General features: G+C 35.2%; 1 protein-coding gene and 1 non-coding gene across 11 annotated transcripts in view; both read left to right on the top strand.

Annotated features, from left to right (window-relative positions):
* IFT81 (intraflagellar transport 81) overlaps positions 1-23310 on the top strand; it is a 203125-nt gene that overhangs the window by 117057 nt on the left and 62758 nt on the right. For 5 of the 10 annotated variants that reach the window (XM_057526620.1, XM_057526619.1, XM_057526618.1 and 2 more), the window contains exons 2-11: positions 96-297; positions 788-952; positions 1478-1581; positions 2492-2672; positions 5851-5940; positions 8192-8257; positions 8571-8681; positions 10409-10493; positions 15978-16141; positions 17449-17544. In XM_057526620.1, the coding sequence (XP_057382603.1) occupies positions 809-952; positions 1478-1581; positions 2492-2672; positions 5851-5940; positions 8192-8257; positions 8571-8681; positions 10409-10493; positions 15978-16141; positions 17449-17544 (1041 nt within the window). In that variant the 5' untranslated portion in view covers positions 96-297; positions 788-808. Of the gene's footprint in view, positions 1-95; positions 298-787; positions 953-1477; positions 1582-2491; positions 2673-5850; positions 5941-8191; positions 8258-8570; positions 8682-10408; positions 10494-13323; positions 13550-13795; positions 13829-15977; positions 16142-17448; positions 17545-23310 lie in introns of those variants that run through there. The other 5 variants (XM_057526616.1, XM_007189523.2, XM_057526617.1 and 2 more) reach the window with 3 other exon arrangements.
* On the top strand, positions 2948-3055 carry LOC114238774 (U6 spliceosomal RNA). Its single transcript, XR_003624059.1, has one exon. It is a non-coding gene; the product is annotated as a U6 spliceosomal RNA (small nuclear RNA).

The following is a 23310-nucleotide window of genomic DNA, read 5'->3' as shown; positions in this document are numbered from 1 at the left end:
GTAAGGTAACAATTGGAAATAATATTGAGAAACTGTAAATTGAACTAGATCTTAAAGGGTCTCAAAATCCAAGATGTTTGGACTTTATTTTGTAGGCAATGAGACGCCTACAAAATGATTTGGAATGGGAGAGGCAGAGACTGGAACTACTGAAGGCAAAAGAAATGAAGGCCTTAATTACTCAAGGGTGGCAGAGTTGATGCATCCATGTGTGAAGAGTACCTGTTGGAGGAAACCAAAACAAAACCAAAGAGCGCACCCCCAAGGCTGAAGCTTGCAGCCTCTACCCAGCTTCAGGTGGTTGTGGCCATGTACCTAGTGGGTCCAGGGTTGCCAGATCTGATTTTCCAGAGAAGTTGGTAATTTGGATTAATGTGGGCTGCTAATTAAATTAAAAAAAAACTTAGAAGCATGTTTACAGGCTAACAAGTTTTTACCTCTAGGTAGAAATTGTGAAGCTGAATGGGAGAAATGTTAATGTCGGTGGATTTTGTATTCATTTGTCCACATTAATTCAATGTTAATTCAGATGATTGCGATCAGATGCATATACAAAAACAGGTCATTAAATATTAACAGTATGTACTGTAGCATTCCTAATAAAATCTGCATATTCTTTTTCTTTCAACAAAATAACCCTCTTCACAGCATTTTATATGCCATGTAGAATACTTCCCATGCCTACTTCCTATGAACTTAATACTGACTTTCTGTTGACTGTATTTTGTTAATACAGAACTTTTGTTACCAATATTGAGGAATTCTTTTCTGTATTTTTACTCTTTAGTTTAAATTGTAAGACCTAATTATGAGTGATCAAATCAAATTCATCGTGGACAATCTCAATAAGGAGCCTTTTGGGAAGAACTATAACTTAATCACATTTGATTCCCTGGAGCCAATGCAACTATTACAAGTTCTCAGTGATGTTCTGGCTGAGATTGACCCAAAGGTAAGAGTTTTCTTTTTCTCTATGATGAAAAGGGTGGCAAGAAAGCCAGTTTCTGCCACTAAATACCTGTGCGTCTAGGGCAAATTATTTAACCTCTCTGGGCCTAATTTTCCATGCCTGTAAAGCTATAGATAGTAGATGATCTTTAAGGTTTCTTAATAGCTCAAAAACTAAATTATCTACTTGTACCTTATTTAGAAATTATTTGTCTACTTTCAAACATAAATAGATTTGGTCCTGGAATGAAAATGCTTTTACGAAAGGTTTTATTGTGTTGCAAGTTGGCTCATGTCTCTCATGCACTGGTCTTTTCCACTGAGACTTTTTTAAGCTTGACCTTCTTAATATGAATCCTGATGCTACTTGTATGTACCCTCACTTGGAATCTGGGGGCCTCCATACTTAATCTGTTTTTGAAGAGACCATTGTGACTGTTACGCTCTAGAAGAACAATTTTGTCAGTGAGTTTAAATATTGTACTTTGTTAGATATACAATAATAACATTTTTTCAATTTCTTTGTTAGCAAGTTGTTGATATCAGAGAGGAGATGCCAGAGCAGACAGCCAAAAGGATGTTGAGCCTTCTTGGTATCCTTAAATACAAACCTCCAGGAAATGCCACGGACATGTAAGAATCTGATCAAGTGTTGCTTTCTTAGAGCTGTGCTTTAATATCCAAACCTTCACAGTCAGTCTTTCTGGCAATACCTGTTTTCCCTAAGTCAGTGGCCTCAGAAAATCACTGAATTTCAAAATAATCTTGAATTCTTAATGTTATTTTGTCATACACTAGTCTTTTTTTTTTTTAAACATTTTTCTGCTTCTTAGCCATTATTGGAACACACTACATTTTTTTTAAATTAATTACTTTATTTATTTATTTATTTTTGGCTGTGTTGGGTCTTCGTTTCTGTGCGAGGGCTTTCTCTAGTTGCGGCAAGTGGGGTCCACTCTTCATCGCGGTGCGCGGGCCTCTCACTACCGTGGCCTCTCTTGTTGCGGAGCACAGGTTCCAGACGCGCAGGCTCAGTAGTTGTGGCTCACGGGCCCAGTTGCTCCGCGGCATGTGGGATCTTCCCAGACCAGGGCTCGAACCCGTGTCCCCTGCATTAGCAGGCAGATTCTCAACCACTGCGCCACCTGGGAAGCCCCATACACTAGTCTTAAGTGAGTCAGTTCTTTCTCTTAATCAGAAAAGTCAGGCAAATCCATGATTCCATTTTATCATTTATCTGCCATCCTAGCCAAAAACAATGACTTAAACCTGTCCAGTCAATGAAGTGAAGTATTTAGGCTGACTGTACCAGTTAATGGTTCCAAAACAACCTCCCTGTATATTCTAGTGATATATTAAAGGCCTAATTTTATGATTATTGTTAATGTGCAGACTGACTTTAGATTAGCCTTGGTTTTATCTTTTTTAAATAGTCATGGAAAGCAATCAGGAAATTGTAAATTGGATTTTGAGCAAATGTTACCTCTTTTCAAGGTTTACTTTTAAGCCTCTGTGTGTGTGTGTGTTTATTTTCTTTTTATAGGAGTAACTTTCGTCAGGGTCTGGTGATTGGAAGTAAACCTGTAATTTACCCAGTGCTCCACTGGCTTCTTCAGAGGACTAATGAACTGAAGAAAAGAGCATATTTAGCTCGTTTTTTAATAAAACTTGAGGTACCAAGTGAGTTTCTTCAGGATGAAACCGTGGCTGATACCAATAAACAGGTATACAATATATAAATGGTATTTTTAAGCTATCCGTAGTGGATTTCAAGGTGCACACGTTCAAATATATATTGATCTCACTTTAGTTTATTTGCTGTCTCCGTATTTCCAGTGGCATCAAAAGGTAAAATAGTTATCAACTAATGTTCAACTGTAATCACTTGTGAAAATATTGACTTTTGCACACAAATACCTTTTTTGGTGATAGAGTATGTGGATATAAAAAAAACCCCTGAAATTTGGATCTTAGAATAATTTATTACTTAAGAATTGTGGTGCTCGCTCCAGCAGCACATATACTAAAAATTGGAACGACACAGAGAAGATTAGCATGGCCCCTGCGCAAGGATGACACGCAAATTCATGAAGCGTTCCATATTTTTTACTCAGCCATAAAAAGAAGAGAAATTGAGTTATTTGTAATGAGGTGGATGGACCTAGAGTCTGTCATACAGAGTGAAGTAAGTCAGAAAGAGAAAAACAAATACTGTATGCTAACACATATATATGGAATCTAAAAAAAAAAAAAAAAAAAGGTTATGAAGAACCTAGGGGCAGGACAGGAATAAAGATGCAGACATAGAGAATGGGCTTGAGGACACGGGGAGGGGGAAGGGTAAGCTGGGACGAAGTGAGAGAGTGGCATGGACATATATACACTACCAAATGTAAAATAGATAGCTAGTGGGAAGCAGCCGCATAGCACAGGGAGATCAGCTCGGTGCTTTGTGACCACCTAGAGGGGTGGGATAGGAAGGGTGGGAGGGAGATACAAAAGAGAGGAGATATGGGGATATATGTATATGTATAGCTGATTCACTCTGTTATAAAGCAGAAACTAACACACCATTGTAAAACAATTATACTCCAGTAAAGATGTTTAAAAAATAATAAGTGTGGGTTGAATAAAAAAAAAAAAGAATTATGGGTAGATAGGATCCTGGGCTTGGGACTGCAGAATACTTTGTTGATCAGTTCTGTGACTATATAATTTGTCATCCAAATCAGAGAGGAAAGGGGTTATCATAATAATTACACTGGAGCAAAAGGTATAAATTGACAGTATGCCAGGTGAATTGGGACATGTGAGCACCTTCAAAGATTGTGTGTAGACAAAGAAGCCAAGCTTATGATCTCAAAGGATGTTCCAATCAGGCAGAAGGTAGAGAAAGGACCAGGAATTTGCAATTTCAGTGTACTTTCCTCTCCAGAGTTTTGGGGTGATACTGGGTTCTGGCCTTAAGGTCTTAAAGCTCTTGACTACTCAGGATTCTGGCTGGTCTGGCTCCTGGTCCTGGGATTTCAAAGCACATTGCTGATCAAAGACTATGGAAAGAAAGAATTTAGGCTTAAGATTTCAAAGAACTTTGATTTAAAAGAAAAAAATTTGCCTCTGTTTAGCATTTGTGCTTTTGTCCTATAGTAGGTATGTAGACCGTTTTGTGCCAGTTTGTTGTGAGTAGTCTGTCAATCTATCCCTCCCAATAGATTATGAGATCTATGAAAACAGGTATCATGTCTTATCCATCTTTGTTTTCCTCCAGGGTTTGGTAGGGTTGCTTCTATATGGTATGTGCTCAAAATCTGTATTAATCGAAACAATCAACTAAATGTATTTTCATCCATATATTTTGTTATTTTGGGGTAGCCATAGCAGTCACTCAAAATAGAGTCAGTATTGATCTCTTAAGACATTTCTAGGGTTGAAAGATTTATGCAAATAATTATGTGAAATGTTACAGTAGATGCCTTGAGAAAAGTACAGCAGAATGAGACCACTGCAGCCCCTACCTTTGAATGCTTTACATAATGTAAGAAATAGAGAGGTGTAACTATGAAATATTATATCCTCCCTACCCTCCCACATCAATAAATTAGATAGAAACCAGTTCCTCTGGAGGAAGGTTATTTTATTTTATTTTTTAAATAAATTTATTTTATTTATTTATTTGTCTGTGTTGGGTCCTCGTTGCTGTGCGCAGGCTTTCTCTAGTTGTGGCGAGTGGGGGCTACTCTTCGTTGCGGGGCTCAGGCTTCTCGTTGCGGTGGCTTCTCTTGTTGCAGAGTGCGGGCTCTAGGCACGCGGGCTTCAGTAGTTGTGGCATGCGGGCTCAGTAGCTGTGGCTCGCGGGCTCTAGAGTGCAGGCTCGGTAGTTGTGGCGCACGGGCTTAGTTGCTCCGCGGCACGTGGGATCTTCCCGGACCAGGGCTCAAACCCGTGTCCCCTGCACTGGCAGGTGGATTCTTAACCACTGCACCACCAGGGACATCCCTGGAGGAAGGTTATTAATAGGCTTTTACTAAACACGCCCAGCTAATTATTAATGGAAGGATTAATAATAATAAAGACATGTTTGTCCTCGAAGCATGTTTGAAGTATATGTATAAAATGACTTACACATTTAGCCATTTAGCAGAGAGCCTGATAAAAAATGAACATTGTCTTTCTAAATGAAGAGTTTTAGAATGATTGATTTACAGACTTGCAGAATATGATCAGTCAAGAAAAAATATTATTAATTTTCTGTCGTTATCCACAAAAAAACCTATTTTTTAAAAATTTTGGATAAGAGTTGTGATTTTTTTCATTCATTTAACTACTCTTTATTGAACACCTGTATAGGTTATGCACTATGCTAGGCCCTAGGAATGTAGACGTCTCCACAAGTAATATGATTCTTATCCTCCTGACTCTCACTGTCTAAAGGAGGGAGACAGACAAGTAGCTAGCAATTATAATTTTATATGATATTTACTCTGATATCATGGTACTCTGATATGGAATAGGTACAGGGCTAGAGAAGGCTTCTTTGAGGATAGTGGTGTCTGTGCTGAGACCTGAAGGATTAATAGGAGCTACCCTGGCAAAGGGTGAGGGAGTCATAGAGTATTCTCAGAGGGAATAGGGTGTATAAAGTGAAGGTGGAATATTCCAGGGATTGAAAGAAGATCAACAAAGCTAGTGAATAGAGTGTTAGTTAGGGAAGTAACCAGAGAAGTCTTTAGAGGCCAGATTATATACACCAACTTTTTTTGTGTCCTATATAAATGTTTAAGGATATATTTAAATGCTGTTCTATACCGATTAAGTAATCACTTTAAGTTAATAGATAACCTGATTAAGAAAAGCCTACTGGATCTAGTCACTAGTTTATAATTTTTTAACTTGTTCTTTTAGTATGAAGATTTGATGGAAGCCTTTAAAACTTTGCATAAAGAATGTGAGCAGCTCAAGGCATCTGGATTTTCTACAGCAGAAATAAGAAGGGTAAAGGAAAAAAACATAATAACCATTTTTTTTTGGACTTGAATTAAATTCAGTATGAGTCTTAAGAGTATGTGGAAACTAGTGATAGCAAATGGCAAATTTTCTTTTGTAAGACCTTTGCTGATTCTTTACTGAAGAAATTAATGAGGCCAGGGTAAATTCATAATTAGTTCTTATGTACTATATAGACCATTACCATGGATTAAAAGCAATTAAAATTTGGGTCTTTATCTAATATATATATATATATGATATAGAAAATAAAGTATATATGTGTGTGTATTTGGGATCATGCTATACATAATTATTTGTTTTTTTAATCATTTCATGTGAATATATTCCCATTGTTATCTTTCTACGGTATGATTTTTCATGACTAAATTAATATTAATTACTTATTAATTTAATATTCTGTGGTATGGATAGTCTAACAATTTTTGGTGTTTTGTTTTCATTTTTTGCTGTCATAGATAATGCTGTGATTATCTTCTACATAAATTTATTTGGGGGTACCTGTGATTGTTTCCTTAGAATAAATTCCTAGAAGTAGAATTGCTTATTAAAGCATATGAAAATTTTTAGGACTTTTGATGTATGTTACTTAGTGTTCTCCAAAAAATGTCTTTATATTCTTGCTAGGTGTGAAAGTTCTTTCTCTAAACCATTGCTAATTCTCACTTTCATGGATTTTGTATTTTTAGAAATCACATCTTTATCTTCTCATTCAAACAGGAAACATTAGAAGTTGCTTCCTCAGGGAGGCCTTCCCTGATTCCCTAGATAGATTAGTTCCCCCCAGTTCTTTCTGTTTCATAACACTCATTACACTTATGATTATTTTAATGTCTGTCTTATCAACTGTATTTAAACCCAGTGAGGGCAGGGACCACGTCTGCATATCTTGTTCACCACAGTATCCCCAGTGCATATCACAGTGCCCTGCGTGTGGTAGGTTCTCAATAAGAGTTTGTTGAATGTATAAGAAATGAAAGATGAACTCACATCTAATGGAAAAGAAAGACCCATAAGTAGATAGTTATCACAAAGTATGGAATAAGAGTGATGTCCACCTACGGTTCCTCCATTATGTCATGTGAGTAAACTAAAATGATAAAATAACCTAGAGTATGTGATTTTAATTTTATTAATTATTACCAAAGTATTTTTCAACATATTCTTTGTAAAGAAGTATGATTAAGCAAAAATAGAAAATAATTCACTCAAAATGCCATGCTCTGGTGATAACTGCTACTGATATTTTAGTGAATATATTTAAACCTTTTTCTTGGTATTGTATTATATATAAATGTTATAATCTGCTTCTTTCAAGTAATGTCATATCATGACTTTTTCTCATGTCATTCAACATTCTTCATAATTTTTAGTGATTTTCATTGTGTTGTGCCATAATTTACTTAATAATCCTCAGACATTTGGGTCATTTCCAAACTTTAGATATAATTGACATCTATGAGAATCTTTATAGATTCCCAGAGGTGAAATTACTGAGCCAGAATGCATACACATTTATTTTAAGACTTTTGATATTGTTCTTCAATATAATGCCACCAGTAGTAACAGTGCCTATTTCCCCAAATCCTGTCAGTACTGAATACCGTATATATTTTTCCTTTTATTATTACTGTGAGAGTTAGCCTATTAGTTTTTTGGTTAGGAAGGATTTTTTGTTTGTTTGTTTTCACTAGAAACTATTGTGGAGCTGGTTAAAAGACATTTTTGAAATCTTTATTTTTAGAAAGAGAATTGCTTAATTGACAAAACCAGATACAAATTTATGTCTTGAAAACACCATAGCCTTAAAAATAATTTTGATGGAAAATTGACAGAATATATAGTTTGGTATTTAACAGAGCAGATGGGATGTCAGCAGCTGTTGTTCATGTTTTTAGACCTGTATACTTTCCATTATAGAAGATTTTTGAAAAATCATGTGCCCATATTTGGAATCAGAACACAAATGGTCTGGTTGGCAGCTTTACCTTGCTACTTTGTAACCTGTTTCAGTTGCTTTTCTAGATGAACACCAAGCTACCAAATAAATTACCCTGCATAAAGAACCCTGGGGTGAGGGGTGGGAATAGAAATGCCCTTCATCCAAAAGAGGATCTTTGTTCCTTAATGCTCTGGTTATAAATGATGGAAATGGTAGATGCATAATCATGTAAAAACCTTATCTGAATTCTACAGACAAAATACTTTTTCTTATAACGTCTTCTTGACTACTTTTTAGGATATCAGTGCAATGGAGGAAGAAAAGGATCAGCTCATTAAGAGAGTTGAACGTTTGAAGAAAAGGGTAAGGCAAGAATTAGCACTGTAGGACTTTGGCCCCAAGTCCCAAGGACTTGCAAAGATTTAGGAATGCAAATAAAGATTAAGCAAGGCATGAGTGTACATCGGAGGCTGGAGTCAAATACATTGATGGAAAGGGAATCTCCCTAGGCAGTAGCCCAAAACTTGTTAAGGACCTGGAGTCTGAAACTTTAGTGTCATCTCTAGGGAATACAGTTTACCAAAAGGAAATGATAAGTGGATGTCTGAGTCATGTGACATGCTCATGTCTTTCTTAAACCTGATAGTAACATATACTATTTATTCCCTCACTGTAGGTGGAGACAGTTCAGAATCATCAACGGATGCTTAAAATAGCAAGGCAACTTCGAGTTGAGAAAGAGAGAGAAGAATTTCTTGCACAACAGAAACAGGAACAAAAGAATCAGGTACCCACATAAAAGTTTATATTCTCATTGTGAAAGAAATCGTTCCTGCTGATCATTCAAATGTAAAGAAGATTTTTTAGAATTGTAGAAGTTCACGTTTCCCTTTGTTAACATGATGAAATACTCTTTTTAAGAGTATTGTGTGGCACCAACAGCAAAAACAATACCATCTTTTGGGTTCTATTCTCTGTAGGTATCTATACACTATCTTTTGGCCCATGCTTAACTCATGTTGTTCCAGCATTACAGAATATCCATTGTAATGTTAAGCAGTAAGATTAACTGCTAATAAAACTTCTAGAATCTCTAAAGAGTGTCCTGAGATTCTGGGGCTATGAAAGAACATCCATTTTATTCCACTGATCACGGTATTCTTTACACTTTACTCCATGGGCAAATAAGCAGATCTTGAAAAGGCCCAAAATTACCCACACTCCACGTTTTTAGACTCTGCCTTAAAGAAAAAATAATTTGGCCAGAAAGTATTTCTTTTTTTTTTTAATTTATTTATTTAATTTATTTATGTTTGGCTGCATTTGGTCCTCGTTGCTGCGTGCAGGTTTTCTTTAGTTGTGGCGAGCAGGGGCTACTTTTCGCTGTGGTGCGCGGGCTTCTCATTGCAGAGGCTTCTCTTGTTGCGGAGCATGGGCTCTAGGCACATGGGCTTCAGTAGTTGTGGTACATGGGCTCAGTGGTTGTGGCTCATGGGCTCTAGAGCACAGGCTCAGTAGTTGTGGCGCATGGGCTTAGTTGCTCCACGGCATGTGGGATCCTCCCGGACCAGGACTCGAACCTGTGTCCCCTGCACTGGCAGGCAGATTCTTAACCACTGCGCCACCAGGGAATTCCCGGCCAGAAAGTATTTCTTGTATTTTATTAAAAATCTATCTTAGGGGCTTCCCTGGTGGCGCAGTGGTTGAGAATATGCCTGCTAATGGAGGGGACACGGGTTTGAGCCCTGGTCTGGGAAGATCCCACATGCCGCGGAGCAACTAGGCCCGTGAGCCACAACTACTGAGCCTGTGCGTCTGGAGCCTGTGCTCCGCAACAAGAGAGGCCGCGATAGTGAGAGGCCCGCGCACCGCGATGAAGAGTGGCCCCCACTTGCCGCAACTAGAGAAAGCCCTCGCACAGAAACGAAGACCCAACACAGCCAAAAATAAATAAACTAATTAATTAATTTAAAAAAAAATCTATCTTAAAACTGAGTAGACTTGTACATTAAAAATATATTTCAAATCAGCTTCATTTCCTACTAAGTGAGCAGGTTAGATGTTTGGCTCTTTTGGAACTTGGCTTGGCATCATAATAATTACCCTGCAGCAGTAAGCTGCATTGCCCATGCCCTGAATGGTTACTTAGCATCAGTTTCTGATTCCTGAGCCATCATTTCTGAGAATGCTAGCATTCCTTAGAATAAAGAAAACCATGTTTTAACAAGAAAAGCCTGGTGCATATACTTTTCTAACCAGCATTTTTCCTTGATCACCTAATTCAACAAATAACTAAAGAAAAAATGTCTGAAAGCTTTTCTTTTAAGTTTTACATGAAAAGGTATTGAGCAAACCAATTACATTTTGGGTTTAGCTTAATAATTTCTTAGTTATTATCATTTGTTCCCTTTACAGCATAATAATTATGTGGAACTTGTATTTTTCATTGCATGTCTATATGAATGGTAGGTTTCATTAGACTAAGGAAGTAACAGATCTAATTGTATTTTAAAGCTATTTCATGCAGTGCAGAGACTGCAAAGAATACAAAACCAGTTGAAAAGTATGCGCCATGCAGCAGCAGATGCGAAGCCTGAAAGTAAGTGGAAATTATATTATATGACATAGATGATCATATAATATGATATAAGTCATCATATTAGTGAGAATATTAGTTTAAATCAGTAGTCTTCCTTACTAATGGGAACTAATTATCGTCAAGTGATAGCTCAGCATTTTAGGGCATCATTTCCTAGCTAGTAAGTGACAGCCCTGATGAAGACATCCTTAAGTGTTCACCTGTGGTTTTTAAATTCCCTTTCAGTGTTTTGTCAGAGGGTGAACTAATGAAAACCACCATGGAGAGAGGCTCTCTGGTGTGTGAATGTGTAAAATACTTAGAATGGATTTTATGAGAATGATGGATGGAAAAAATGTGAATATTGTTTTAGTGCCAGGGCTATAAAGAAAAAGTAAAATGCTGGACCCTTAAAACTGAGTGTTGTTTCACATTTTGGGTTGTGCTAATGACATGGGTATCCCTGGCTCTGTTGGCACATTAGCTTTACATAGAGGATACATTGTTCTGATATCCCAGATTATACCACCAAACCTATCCTAGGCATTTTTTAAGTGTGCTCATCAGAAGGGAGACCATGTAAATTGGAAGAGCAGTAAAAAGTTCTCATTGGTATTGGAGAAATATTTCAATATAAATATCCAGCTATGGGAAGGTTAATTTATCTTTTTCTAGTATTCTGTGAAATATTATACTCTAAGATATAATACATAGAACGTCTGTAATAAAAAAGACAGTCAATAACAGGTGTTGACAAGGATGTAGAGAAATTGGAACCTGCATACTTTGCTAGTGGGAATGTAAAATGATGCATCCACTTTGGAAAACAGTTTGGCAGTTCCTCAAAGTGTTAAACCTAGAATTACCATATGATCTGGCAATTTTATTCTACCCAAGAGAGTTTAAAACATATGTCCACACAAAAACTTGTACATAAATGTTCATAGCAGCATTGTTCATAATAGCCAAAAAGTAAAAACAACCCCAGTATCCCTAAACTGATGAATGAATAAACAAACTGTAGCATATCCATACAGTGGAATGTTATCCAACAATAAAAGGAATGAAGTGTTGATACATGCTACAATATGGATGAACCCCAAAAACATCTTAAGTGAAAGAAACTAGTCACAAAAACATATTATATGATCCCATTTGTATGAAATTTCCAGAATAAGCAAATCCATAGAGATGGAAGTCAAACTATTGATTGCCAAGGGTTGAGGAACTGTAGGGGAGGACAGCTGTGTTGGTAGGTGGATGATGGGGGGAGGAAGTGACTGCTAGTGGGTATAGAGGCTTCTTTTGAAGCTGATTAAAATGGTCTAAAATTGATTGTCGTAATCGTTACACAATTCTGTGAATATACTAAAAGCCATTGAATTGTACACTTTAAACAGATGAATTGTATGGCTGTGTGGTAAGTTATATCTCAATAAAGCTGTTGAAAGAGATAATACAGTATTTCCTTGTTTGTAGATACATGTTCTTTACCATTTTAATTGTTTTTGCAATTGGGATACATCTTTTACTTTATGTATGCATTTCACATGGTATTTGTAATTTAGTTGATGGTGTCTTATAGTTGATGGCATCTTAAAATCAAGGAAATACGTATTAATTGATATTTAAGAAACCAGTAGAGTACTCCCTATAAAATGTATGGTTCATACATATTAATTAGTGGCTTTCCATAGAATCTCTGACTCCTCTCAGTCATAAGTTCAGATTCAAGCAATACCTGGAAGTTTCCATGCATTTAGTTGTTCGTGTCATTTGATTCTTTATTCACTAGGTTTTCACTTTTTAGGAGAATGTTTAGGACAAAAGAAAGTAATTTTTTAGTGCTTTTTTCCTCCTTAGTATTATATATAGTACATCTTTTTAGTATATGTTCTTTGGGTTTGATGTAGGTTCCTTCACATCTTTACTGTAAAAAATTAAGATAAATCTTCAAAAGAAATTCCTTAAATTATAGCCATTTAAAAATTAATATCAATAAGCAATTTGTTTTCATATGTCTATCCTTGCTAAGAAATTTCTAGAACTTAACATTAATAGTGAATTTTTGAAAATGAAGGTAATGTATACAAGAATTGAAAGATTTGGTATGCAGAAAAATTGATTGATCAGTACAGTTTAATACAACTTAAAATGTTAGCCTGAACATGTGTTTTTGCAGTGTCTGTTATCCTCAATTTTATTAGGTTAAATATTTCTTGCTATTATGTTTTAATTCTGGTAACTAAACAGAATATCCAAAGATATTTATAGTATTAGTAATATTTCATTTTTTGTTTGAATTGATAGACTTTGTTTTGCTTTGGCTTTCTAGACTAAATAGAATTGTTTGGGCCAGGAAATACATAATTATTTAGTAATAAAATGGACAAATAAAGTTGTTCTGTTTTGGGCATCTCTCGAGATGTTGGTTTAAAATATTAATATAAGCAATATGTTAGTAGATGATGCTAAACAATAAAATCAGTTGCGTTGTTACACAGTAATATAAATAATTGGCTCAAAACCAATAGTCCATTAATTCAGTGTTTATTGAACATCTGCTACATGTCAGATACTGTGCTAAGTGCTAGGAATAGAAAGAAAAGCTATTTCTATTAAAGTGCTCACAGTCTAATGGAGAAATGACAAGCAGTGGACAATTACAATGCAGTGTGACAAATACACCAATGGAGCTCAGCACAGGCTCCGATGAGAACAAAGAGGCAAAGAGCACTAAACGCTAACACAGAGTCAAATGGTTTCCTGGAGGTGTGGCAATTGAGTTAAATTAAAGCTGGAGAGGTAGAGGAGTGGAAGACATTCCATGCCAAGGCACAGTGACCTAAAAGAACATAAATGTAGTAGGCTAAGCAAATGATGGAGGAAGAAGTAGAGATAAAAGGGCAGGCTTCTTCTGACTGCTTGTCTTTGAAAAGAAGACGAGGGAGAGAGTGTGCAAATGATTGAGAAATATAGTACTGTGCATAGATTGAGGCAGGGTAGTGGTCTAGTGGTGTTCACATTGCTGGAGAGCCAGTCAGACAAAGGAAGATTGGAAGATTCAGGAGGAAAAGGTGAGAATTGGTAACAACCTTTCCTGTGTGCTCCCACTGTGTCCCTGTATTGCACTGAATGTTCTACAGCAATTGCCATAATATGTTAATTGTTGGCATATCTGACTCTGACACAGCTAAACTCCAGGCTAGTCACCAAGTCATAATTGTTCTTTCTATTTTCAGGCCTTAGCACACAGATTACACACAGCCAGCATTCAGTAAACAATCTGTTAAATAGTTGGGAGGTGGGAGTAGAGACCTTACCCCTGCATAGGAAGAAAATTATGTTTTCCACAGGTAGGAGGGAAATCAAGTAAGAAAAAATAATGGCTGAAAATATAAAAATAAGGTATTAAAAAAAAATAAGGTATTATGTGTGCAATATATGTTCTTTGTGGATGGACAGGGAGTGGGGAGCAGGAAGTTAAGGAGTTCCTGCTTTGTTGACGTCTTTCTGGGAAGCAGAGTCTTAAGGATTATATTCAGCAGCCTAGGAAAAGAGTAAATTAAACAGATGTTCAGTTGCTTCAGGTATTTAGTTTAATAAGGTCCATCGAAATTTTTTAGTAACAACAAATGGCTTACAAAAAATTTCTATTTGCTTAAATAACATAAAAGTATTTTTAGTATAACAGTGGAATTTGTATTTTTTCAGAGTAACAGCTGTATTATAAAATATTCACTTAAGTTAATTCATCTTTATACTCTACATATTCCTGAGATTTATTATGTAAAAGAAGCTACTCATTCAGTTGTAGTAGGATCAGTGAGACGTTTTCAGAGGGTTTTTAATCAAAATGTTTCCGGAGATCTTAAGTGACCTTATATTTAATTTCACCAGGATTTTCAAAGATAATTTTTTAAAAACTGCATAGAAATGTGTCCACTTTTCAAAGTATAAGTTAAAATTTTTAAGAGAAGAATTTAAAATGTGATGGAAACTCTGTTTTTATGTTTTTTAATAGCTTTACTGAGGTAAAATGGACATACAGTAAACAGCACGTTTAGAGTATACACTTGATAAGTTTTGACATACGTATACACTAGTGAAACTGTCAACCTTAATCAAAATAACAAATATATCCATCACCCCTAAACATTTCCTTGTGCCGCTTTGTAATTTCTCACTCCTGCCCCTCTCTGCCTCTCTAACCCACCTCAGGCAACCATTGATCCGCTTTCTGTTACTATAGATTGGTTTGTATTTTCTAGAATTAGAAACTTTTTTTAAATAAGGAAAGTAATATTTAAGAATTTTAAATCTTTAAAAACATTTTAGATTTTGATTTCTTGCATCTCTGATTACATGCACTATGTTTAAGAACTTGAAGGTGGAAAAACTAGTCATCTAATAGCCAAAGAAGCCAGGTTGTAGAGCTAATCGGAAACCATATAGGAATGTCTGCCTAATTATAGTGTGATTCAGTAAACACTTTCCTTCCTTTCCCCAGTCCCTAAAAAAAGAGGTGGAAAATTGTAGGGATGAATGGAAAACTCGTGAATTTGCCATTAATAAATTTTTACACATTAATATATGGTTAGCACAGCAGAACTAAAAATAATTTTAAGGCTTTGGCTGAGATTTATTATGCAATCTACGTACGTAGATTACTTAAACCGGAAATCCAGTGTTTTAAAAAGTCAAGCCAGAATTTGTAAATGTGTAATGGAAAGATCTGAAATAAACTTTTTAAAGTTCTCAAGGCTGGGAATTTATAACAAAACCATTATTCACTGAAAACCTGTATATGTGTATGTTTGTTCACTCTGCCAGAATAAGAAAACTTAAATCTTAAAAATGTAATTTAAGTTGCCACTTAACTGTAAACTAATACTTTACAAAATCAAAACTACCAAACATGGAAAACTGAAAATGTTTATGAATGTAGATAATTTCTCTTTTTCAGATTTTAACTTATACCTTTAGTAATATCTTCATTGGTTTAAAGCTAAAAATGATAATGTATTACCATTTATGAAGTATTAGAATAGGAATATAAATTGCATCATAAGTACTGCAAAAGAAGAAGAATAAATGACCACTTATAGAAGAAATAACCTGGATTAGATTTCATTTGTGTTGTCATTTGGTTCATGGATTCCTTAAATACTTAGACGACAAAATATGACCCAACAAAATATTTGGCACTGTAAAGGTTATTTTTGCATATTGTGGACTGTAAAAGAATTAGGTGGTAATTTGGAAAGATCATAATATTACTTCTTCTATAATTTAAATATTCTTCTATGTAAATTGTCCTTCATTATCACTCTAATTAACAGCAAAAAAATTTCAGTGGCCAATCTTTTATTGTTCTATACTAGGTATTATACAGAATGCTTTCAATGGATGTGCCCTGCTATCCAGGTCTTATGTTTTAAAATGTACAAAGCATCACTTTACCTACTCTCTTGGGCTGAATATTCATTTATCTTATTTTTATAGGTTTAATGAAGAGGCTAGAGGAGGAGATAAAGTTTAATTCATATATGGTAACTGAAAAATTTCCTAAAGAATTAGAGAACAAGAAAAAAGAATTGCAGTTTTTACAGAAAGTGGTTTCAGAGCCTGCTATGGGTCATTCTGATCTTCTTGAACTTGAATCTAAAGTAAGTAACAATCGTCTTCTTTTTATAAGCTTCCAATTTTATCTCATCCCCAGTCCTGTGAAAATTATGTGAACTGCTTTCTGTAGTGTCCTACTCTTGACTCTTAAGTTAACCTGTGCTAAGAGCTGACAGCTCTTATGAGGAGTTGTTCTTTATGAGAAATTATAGCACGTAATGCTGTCACTTAATCCACATGGTGTTATAAAAACCTAGTCAACTGATTAGGAAACTGGGTAACTTGGATATATAAATTAATGTATATGATTGACTCATAAGTTTATATATTCATAATATAATAATTTAGTTGACAATTTTTTAAATATCATAAATGTGATTATTTTTTATTTCCAAGAATAATATTATAGCAATTTTGTATTTAAAGCTAATGTTTTTTATTAGCTTTTTATGCCTGCTTTGGAATTACTAAACTTCCTTGTAATGCTCAATGAAACCTGGTATCATAACATTTTTCTTCCCTAAAAACACTAATCAGAGGTATATTTTTTAAAATAATTAAATATCATGAACATTGATTGAAAGATTTTGACTTTAATGTGCTTAATAGCCACTACAATTAAATACATAATTCTAATGATTTTATTCTTTTAATTTATGTATAGAAATCAGTTGTCCAAGTCAGTTTTGGCTCAGTTTAATGTTATAGGATTAACAGGAAAATTCTAGTTTTTTCAAAGGATAGTTATACTGAAAGCCATGTAATTAAAAAAAATTTATTATAGGACTATATGCTTCTATTGGCTTTATTCAGTTTTACTACATTTGAGAAAAGCTTAGATTAATGAGTAGGATAAATGACAGCTATTATAGAATCACAGATCATTCATTAGAATAGGAAGGGTTTTTAGATGTCATTCATGTCAACTCTCAGCTGGGTTCGTGAATTCCTTGTACTAAATCCCTGGGGAATGTTAGTCCAGATTTGCTTTATCACTTACAGTTACGTGAAAGTCACAGCCTAGGTGAAGGGATAACTTCAGATTTTTAGAAATCATCTTTTTGATAGTAATATATAAATATTTCATGTAGAATACTTTAGGATAATTTAGATATGGATGGTTAAATCCATGTAAGTAATCAAATTGTGTAAATATGTATCATGAACTGTGAAATGCAAGTTGTCTCTAAAAGTAATCGTAACAGCCCACTCATAATGTTAATGGAGCTGATCCTCCCATCAAATTACTGATAATAACAACTGTAAATTCAAAGCTTTGTTTGGCCAGATGTCCCTTAGTTTGGGTATTCGTAGGCAGAGTTTTAACCTTTTTATTTTCATACTGTTTTAGATAAATGAAATAAACACACAGATCAGTCAGCTGATTGAAAAGAAAATGATGAGAAATGAGCCAATTGAAGGCAAACTGTCACTATATAGGCAACAGGTAAGACTACTCCTTTTGGCTCACATATTTAGGTCTATAATCTTGTTGGTGAACATTTTCATTAATACCATGGTCTGTGTTATCGATAGTCTTAAAGTGAGAAGGAAGCAAAGAATAAATGTTCTCCTGTCATTGCTAATCTCTAGATTATAACAAAGAATTTGCGGAAAAGCCACAAAAGATACATGTTCAGGTTTGAAATTCAATATATCTGATAATGCTTAGTTTCCTTAGTGTCTGCCAACTGTGGTGATAGAGCTCTTTGTGGTTATATCTGTGAGTGTGAAATTTGATTTTTTATATGAATGCTTACTTTAAGTGGTATAAATAAAGACTATTTATAATCTTTAATGAACTAAAGGCAATATACTTTTTCAGGTTTAAAGTTAGTTTGAAAAAATATAGAATAAATTGAATTTTAGTGCTAAGGCATTTATCATTTTATCCAGAAGTCATGAGGGTATATATGTTGTTATGTATTTCTACACAGAAGGCTCAAATGACAGCCATGGATTACCTGACAAGAACCTTGGCAAGAAGAGTTTAGTGTGAAGAGCATTCTGTAACCTCAGAAAATACTGAGCTGCATAACAAAGCATTATTCAAGGATGCTAGAATTTTTTAAAAACCTTTTTATAATGGAAAAATTTAACCATATACAAAGGTAGAGAAAATAGTTCAGTAAACCCTCGTGTGTCCCTCAGCTATAGCAATCATGGCCATTCTTGTTTCATCTATACCCCCCGCCCCAACTGGATTATTTGAAGTAAATCTTAGACTTCATATAATTTCATCTACAAATATCTCAGAATGTATCTTTAAAAAATAAAAACTTTAAAAAAACTTAACATACCACATTTGAAAATTTTATTACCTCCTTAATATTGGCAGATATCCAAACAATGTTCAGATTTCCTTGATTGTCTCTTTTTCTTTCTTTTTTTCCTTTCCTGTTTTTTTCCCCCCCCAGTGTCTTTGTTTTAATTAGGATCCATACAGGATTTATACACTGCATTTGGCTGATATATTTGTCTCTTTCAATCTATAGGCTCTCTTCCCTACTTATTTATCCATTCATTTAATAATTTTCTTGCAGTTTTTTTAATTGAAACTTGTTTATTTATCCTATAGCATTTCCCATAGTTGGTGTTTTACTGATTGCAGCCTGATGGTGTCCTTTTAAAATGTTCCTCTGTTTCCTGTATTTCCTATATATTAGATCTAGAAGCTTGAACAGGTTCTGTTTTGATTTTTTTTTTTTGGTCAAGAATATTCTCTAAGTGGTATTTTATACTTTCATTTGGAGGGAATAATGTCTGGTTGTCTCTTTTTTTGTGATTTTTTTGTGCCATTGATTATCAGTGCCTGTCCATTTATTTCATGAGGGATAATAAAATGTTGATACTATGATTCCTTCTTCATTTATTAGCAGGACTACTTTTTTTATTGAAATATAGTTGATTTACAATGTTGTGTTAATTTCTGTTGTACAGCAAAGTGAATCAGTTATACATATATACATTCTTTTTTATATTCTTTTCCATTATGGCTTATCACAGAATATTGAATATAGCTCCCTGTGCTGTACCGTAGGACCTTGTTTTTGTCTTCCTCTTTCTGACTTACTTTACTTAGTATGATAATCTCTAGGTCCGTCCATGTAGCTGCAAATGGCATTATTTCATTCTTTTTTATGGCTGAGTAGTATTCCATTGTATATATGTACCACATCTTTATCCACTCATCTGTCAACGGACATTTAGGTTGTTTCCATGTCTTGGCTATTGTGAATAGTGCTGCTATGAACATAGGGGTGCATGTGTCTTTTTGAATTATGTTTTTGTCCATATATATGCCCAGGAGTAGGATTGCTGGATCATATGGCAACTCTATTTTCAGTTTTTTGAGGAACCTCCATACTGTTTTCCACAGTGGCTGCACCAGTTTAGATTCCGACCAACCGTGTAGGAGGGTTCCCTTCTCTCCACACCCTCTCCAGCATTTGTTATTTGTAGACGTGTGGCCATTCTGACTGGTGTGAGGTGGTACCGCATTGTAGTTTTGACTTGCATTTCTCTAATAATTAGCGATGTTGGAGCTGGACTACTTCTGAAAAGAGAAACCTCCTCTCATCAGCTATTTGGTTATCCTGGAGTATAGTTCATATAGGAAAGTCAGGGTGCATGCTTGATTCTTATTTTTATTTTTCAGTTTTCAAAATGAATTGGTTGCCTCTAACATTAAAAAATGACTAATTAGGGTTAGTTTTTAATTTTTTTGGTTTCTTATCTATTTAATGTTATTATGAACCATAGATGTAATGAAATTTAGGTTGCAAACATTTCCCTTAATGATGCTCAAATTGTCCCATTTTTGGCTGGTAGGAGGCTTTTCAAGTTAATTTCTGAGTCCTTTTAAAATACTATTTGTCTTTGATAACATCCTTGCTTTCTGGTATGATTAAGATAGTTTCTAGGCTTATGTTTTACATTTCCTACCCCAGTCTTGGAATTAGACTTCTTCTATGAGCCTGATATGTTTTAGTAGGAAATGATATTTACAGACCACAGTCTGGGTATTAGTACTTCTCATTGCTACTGGGATGGCCATTGTTTTTAGGTCTTTTTAGTGGACAGAGCTAGGAAGTATTTTTTCTCTTTCTCTCTCATAAAGTACACCATGAGTTCATACTGATCCTTTCAGTTCAGATTCAAGACTACTGGGTTTTTTTGTTTGTTTGTTTGTTTGTTTTTAGTTTATGTAAAAATTTATTTGACCAAAATGTAGAAAAAGTGATAATATTATATATGATACAGTTGCAAGAATCTAAATGAAAATTGTGGATTTTATTCAGTTGCACAACTTGCTAGTGTATCTCCTGGATAGTGTAATGCTTAGTGAGGGGCAGAAAATTCGGATAAGCTAGAAGCACAGGGTGATTTTTAGTCAGAATTGTAAGCCTGAGTTGGCCCCCACACTGCTGGGGAATGTGGAATGTTTCAGCTCTGAGATGTTAACTGAGAAAGCAGAAATATAACAAAAGCCAAAATCTGCAGCCCTGTCTACAAAATACTCCATATCCAGTTTAATCAGGAGTTTCTTGGTTTTTATTAACTTGGTCCTGAAGAATGAATTAAAATTCTAGATAAGTAAATCTCCAATTTGCCATTCCCTGGAATATAGAGGAGATGAAGTTAGGCGAATTACTTTTTTATCTCTACTTTGCTGTCAGAGAGGGCCATTCTGCCCAGTATTTGTTTATAGAAAAACAGTTCTTTCTCAATTATTGATGGCGAGCAGTACTTTTGACATGGCTTCTCTGAATGGGAGGGAATTCTACAGTATTCATTCCTGCTCAGTAGATGGCCTCATATCAGAGCAGATAAGCATGGGTCATTATTGGAATAAGACATCAGCTCCTCAGAGAACAACTTTAGAATGAAAGAAACATATAGAAGGCATATCAAGGATCTATCCAGAAAATACTGGGTAATTATTATGACTCTTTTCCAAGCACTCTCATGCTGACTGCTCAGAGGATGTTTGCTTGGCACGGTGGAGTGTGGAAAAGAGCCAGGATGATTAGGTTAATCTCTCTGTGGTTTATGACTTCCCACAGTAAGCCCCACCTCCCCCTTCTTTGCTCTGGATGGAAAAGACCCACCCATTTTAATATGATGGTCCCTGGCCTCCTGTAGTGTGACCAATGGTAGATATTCTTCACCCTTTTAAATTGACCCATGACTAGACATTGGAATCTGTGCTTTGAAAGTGTAGGGTTGTCTGTTCCACGAACCAAAGGCCCTCAAGGACTACTGGGTTTTTACTTCACCTCATCAATCTCCCATTTTCCTCCTTATCCCAAATTGAAAATTCTGGTTCTCAGAAACACCAACATAATTGCATTCATTATTTGCTTCATTCCATTGACACCAACATAGTTCATCATTTGCTTAAATCCATGCATTACATGCAACAGTTTCAAAATAAAAGTGCCAATACTACCATCAAAAATACGATTACTGGGCTTCCCTGGTGGTGCAGTGGTTGAGAATCTGCCTGCCAATTCAGGGGACATGGGTTTGAGCCCTGGTCTGGGAAGAGACATGGGTTCGAGCCCTGGTCTGGGAAGATCCCACATGCCGCGGAGCAACTAGGCCCGTGAGCCGCAATTGCTGAGCCTGCGCGTCTGGAGCCTGTGCTCCGCAACAGGAGAGGCCACGATAGTGAGAGGCCCGCGCACGGCGATGAAGAGTGGCCCCCACTTGCCGCAACTAGAGAAAGCCCTCGCACAGAAACGAAGACCCAACACAGCCATAAATAAATTAAAAAAAAAAAAATACGATTACTGCTGAAAATTGTTTTTTAGTTTGTTTTGTCTTTAGGATATATTCCCCTAGGGTTATATAGTCAAATTACTGTTTTAAAGTTACTGGGAATAATTCTTCTGTATGGTTAGGCCACAAAGGGAACTGGATAAATACATACGGTCTTTTTGATTTTTAGGGATTACTTTTTAGGGATTAATTTGTTTTATAATTATTTAAAATATTTACATGATTCCAAGTCAAAGCTACAAAACAAGAAGTATTTGAAGAAGTTCCTAGCATCTACCTCTGTGCTATCCACCCTATTCTTTCCTTCCCCCATAGGTATTTTTTAATTTTGTAGTTTATTATTCCATTAAAAATAATATTATATATACATATATTCATATATTTCCATCCTCAGAGAAAGAAGAGCATATTATACACTTTTATTCTCCATGCTTTTTTCTTAATATATGCTTGTGAATAGTAGAATAATCTTTATTCCTTTATACATTTATTGAGATACAGTTTACATGCTGTACAATTCACCCATTTAAAATTTACAGTTCAATGGTTTTTAGCATCACAGAGTTGTGCAATCATTACACAATCAATTTTAGAACATTTTTATCACCCCAAAAAGAAACCCCAAAGCCATTAGCAGTCACTTCTCATTTCCCCCAAATCCTACCAAAGACCAAACTATCTCTATAAATTTGCCTATCATGGACATTTCATATAAATGGAATCATACAATATGTGGTCCTTCATGACTGGCTTCTTTTACTTAGTGTAAAGTTTTTAAAGTTCATCCATGATGTAGCATGTATCTGTACATACTTTATTCCTTTTTGTTACTGAATAATATCCCATTGTATGGATATATCACGTTTTATTTTTTTATTCACCAGTTGATGAGCATTTGGGTTGTCTCTACTTTTTTGGCTATTATGAATAATGCTGGTAGGAGCATTCTTGTACAAGTTTTTGTTTCAAAATAAGTTTTCATTTCTCTTGAGTATACTCCTAGGAGTGCAGTTGTTGGTTCCTATGATAATTCTGTGTGTTTTACATTTTAAGGAAATGCCAGACTGCTTTCCAAAACAGCTGTACCATTTTACATTCCCACCAACAGTGTAAGAAGGTTCTGATTTCTCCACATTCTTACCAACACTTGTTATTATCTGTCTTTTTTATTATAGCCGTCCTAGTGGATATGCTTATTCCTGTTCACAGACATACTGCATTGAGTGGGTATACCACAGTTTATTCAACCAATCCCCAATTAATGGACATTTGGGTTGTTGCTATTTTTGTGCTATTACAAATCATACTTAAATAAATAGCTTTTTGTTTATATCTTTGCAATTTTTTGCCAGCGTATCTTTGGGATATAGTCTCAGAAGTGAGATTGCTACATCAAACGATAAATGTAGATGTAAGTTTGCTAAGTATT

The sequence above is a fragment of the Balaenoptera acutorostrata genome, chromosome 13 (assembly GCF_949987535.1).
Source record: "Balaenoptera acutorostrata chromosome 13, mBalAcu1.1, whole genome shotgun sequence".
In the NCBI taxonomy this organism is placed as follows: domain Eukaryota; kingdom Metazoa; phylum Chordata; class Mammalia; order Artiodactyla; family Balaenopteridae; genus Balaenoptera; species Balaenoptera acutorostrata.
Note: the sequence above shows the minus strand (reverse complement) of the source record. Positions and strands in the feature narration are given on the sequence as shown.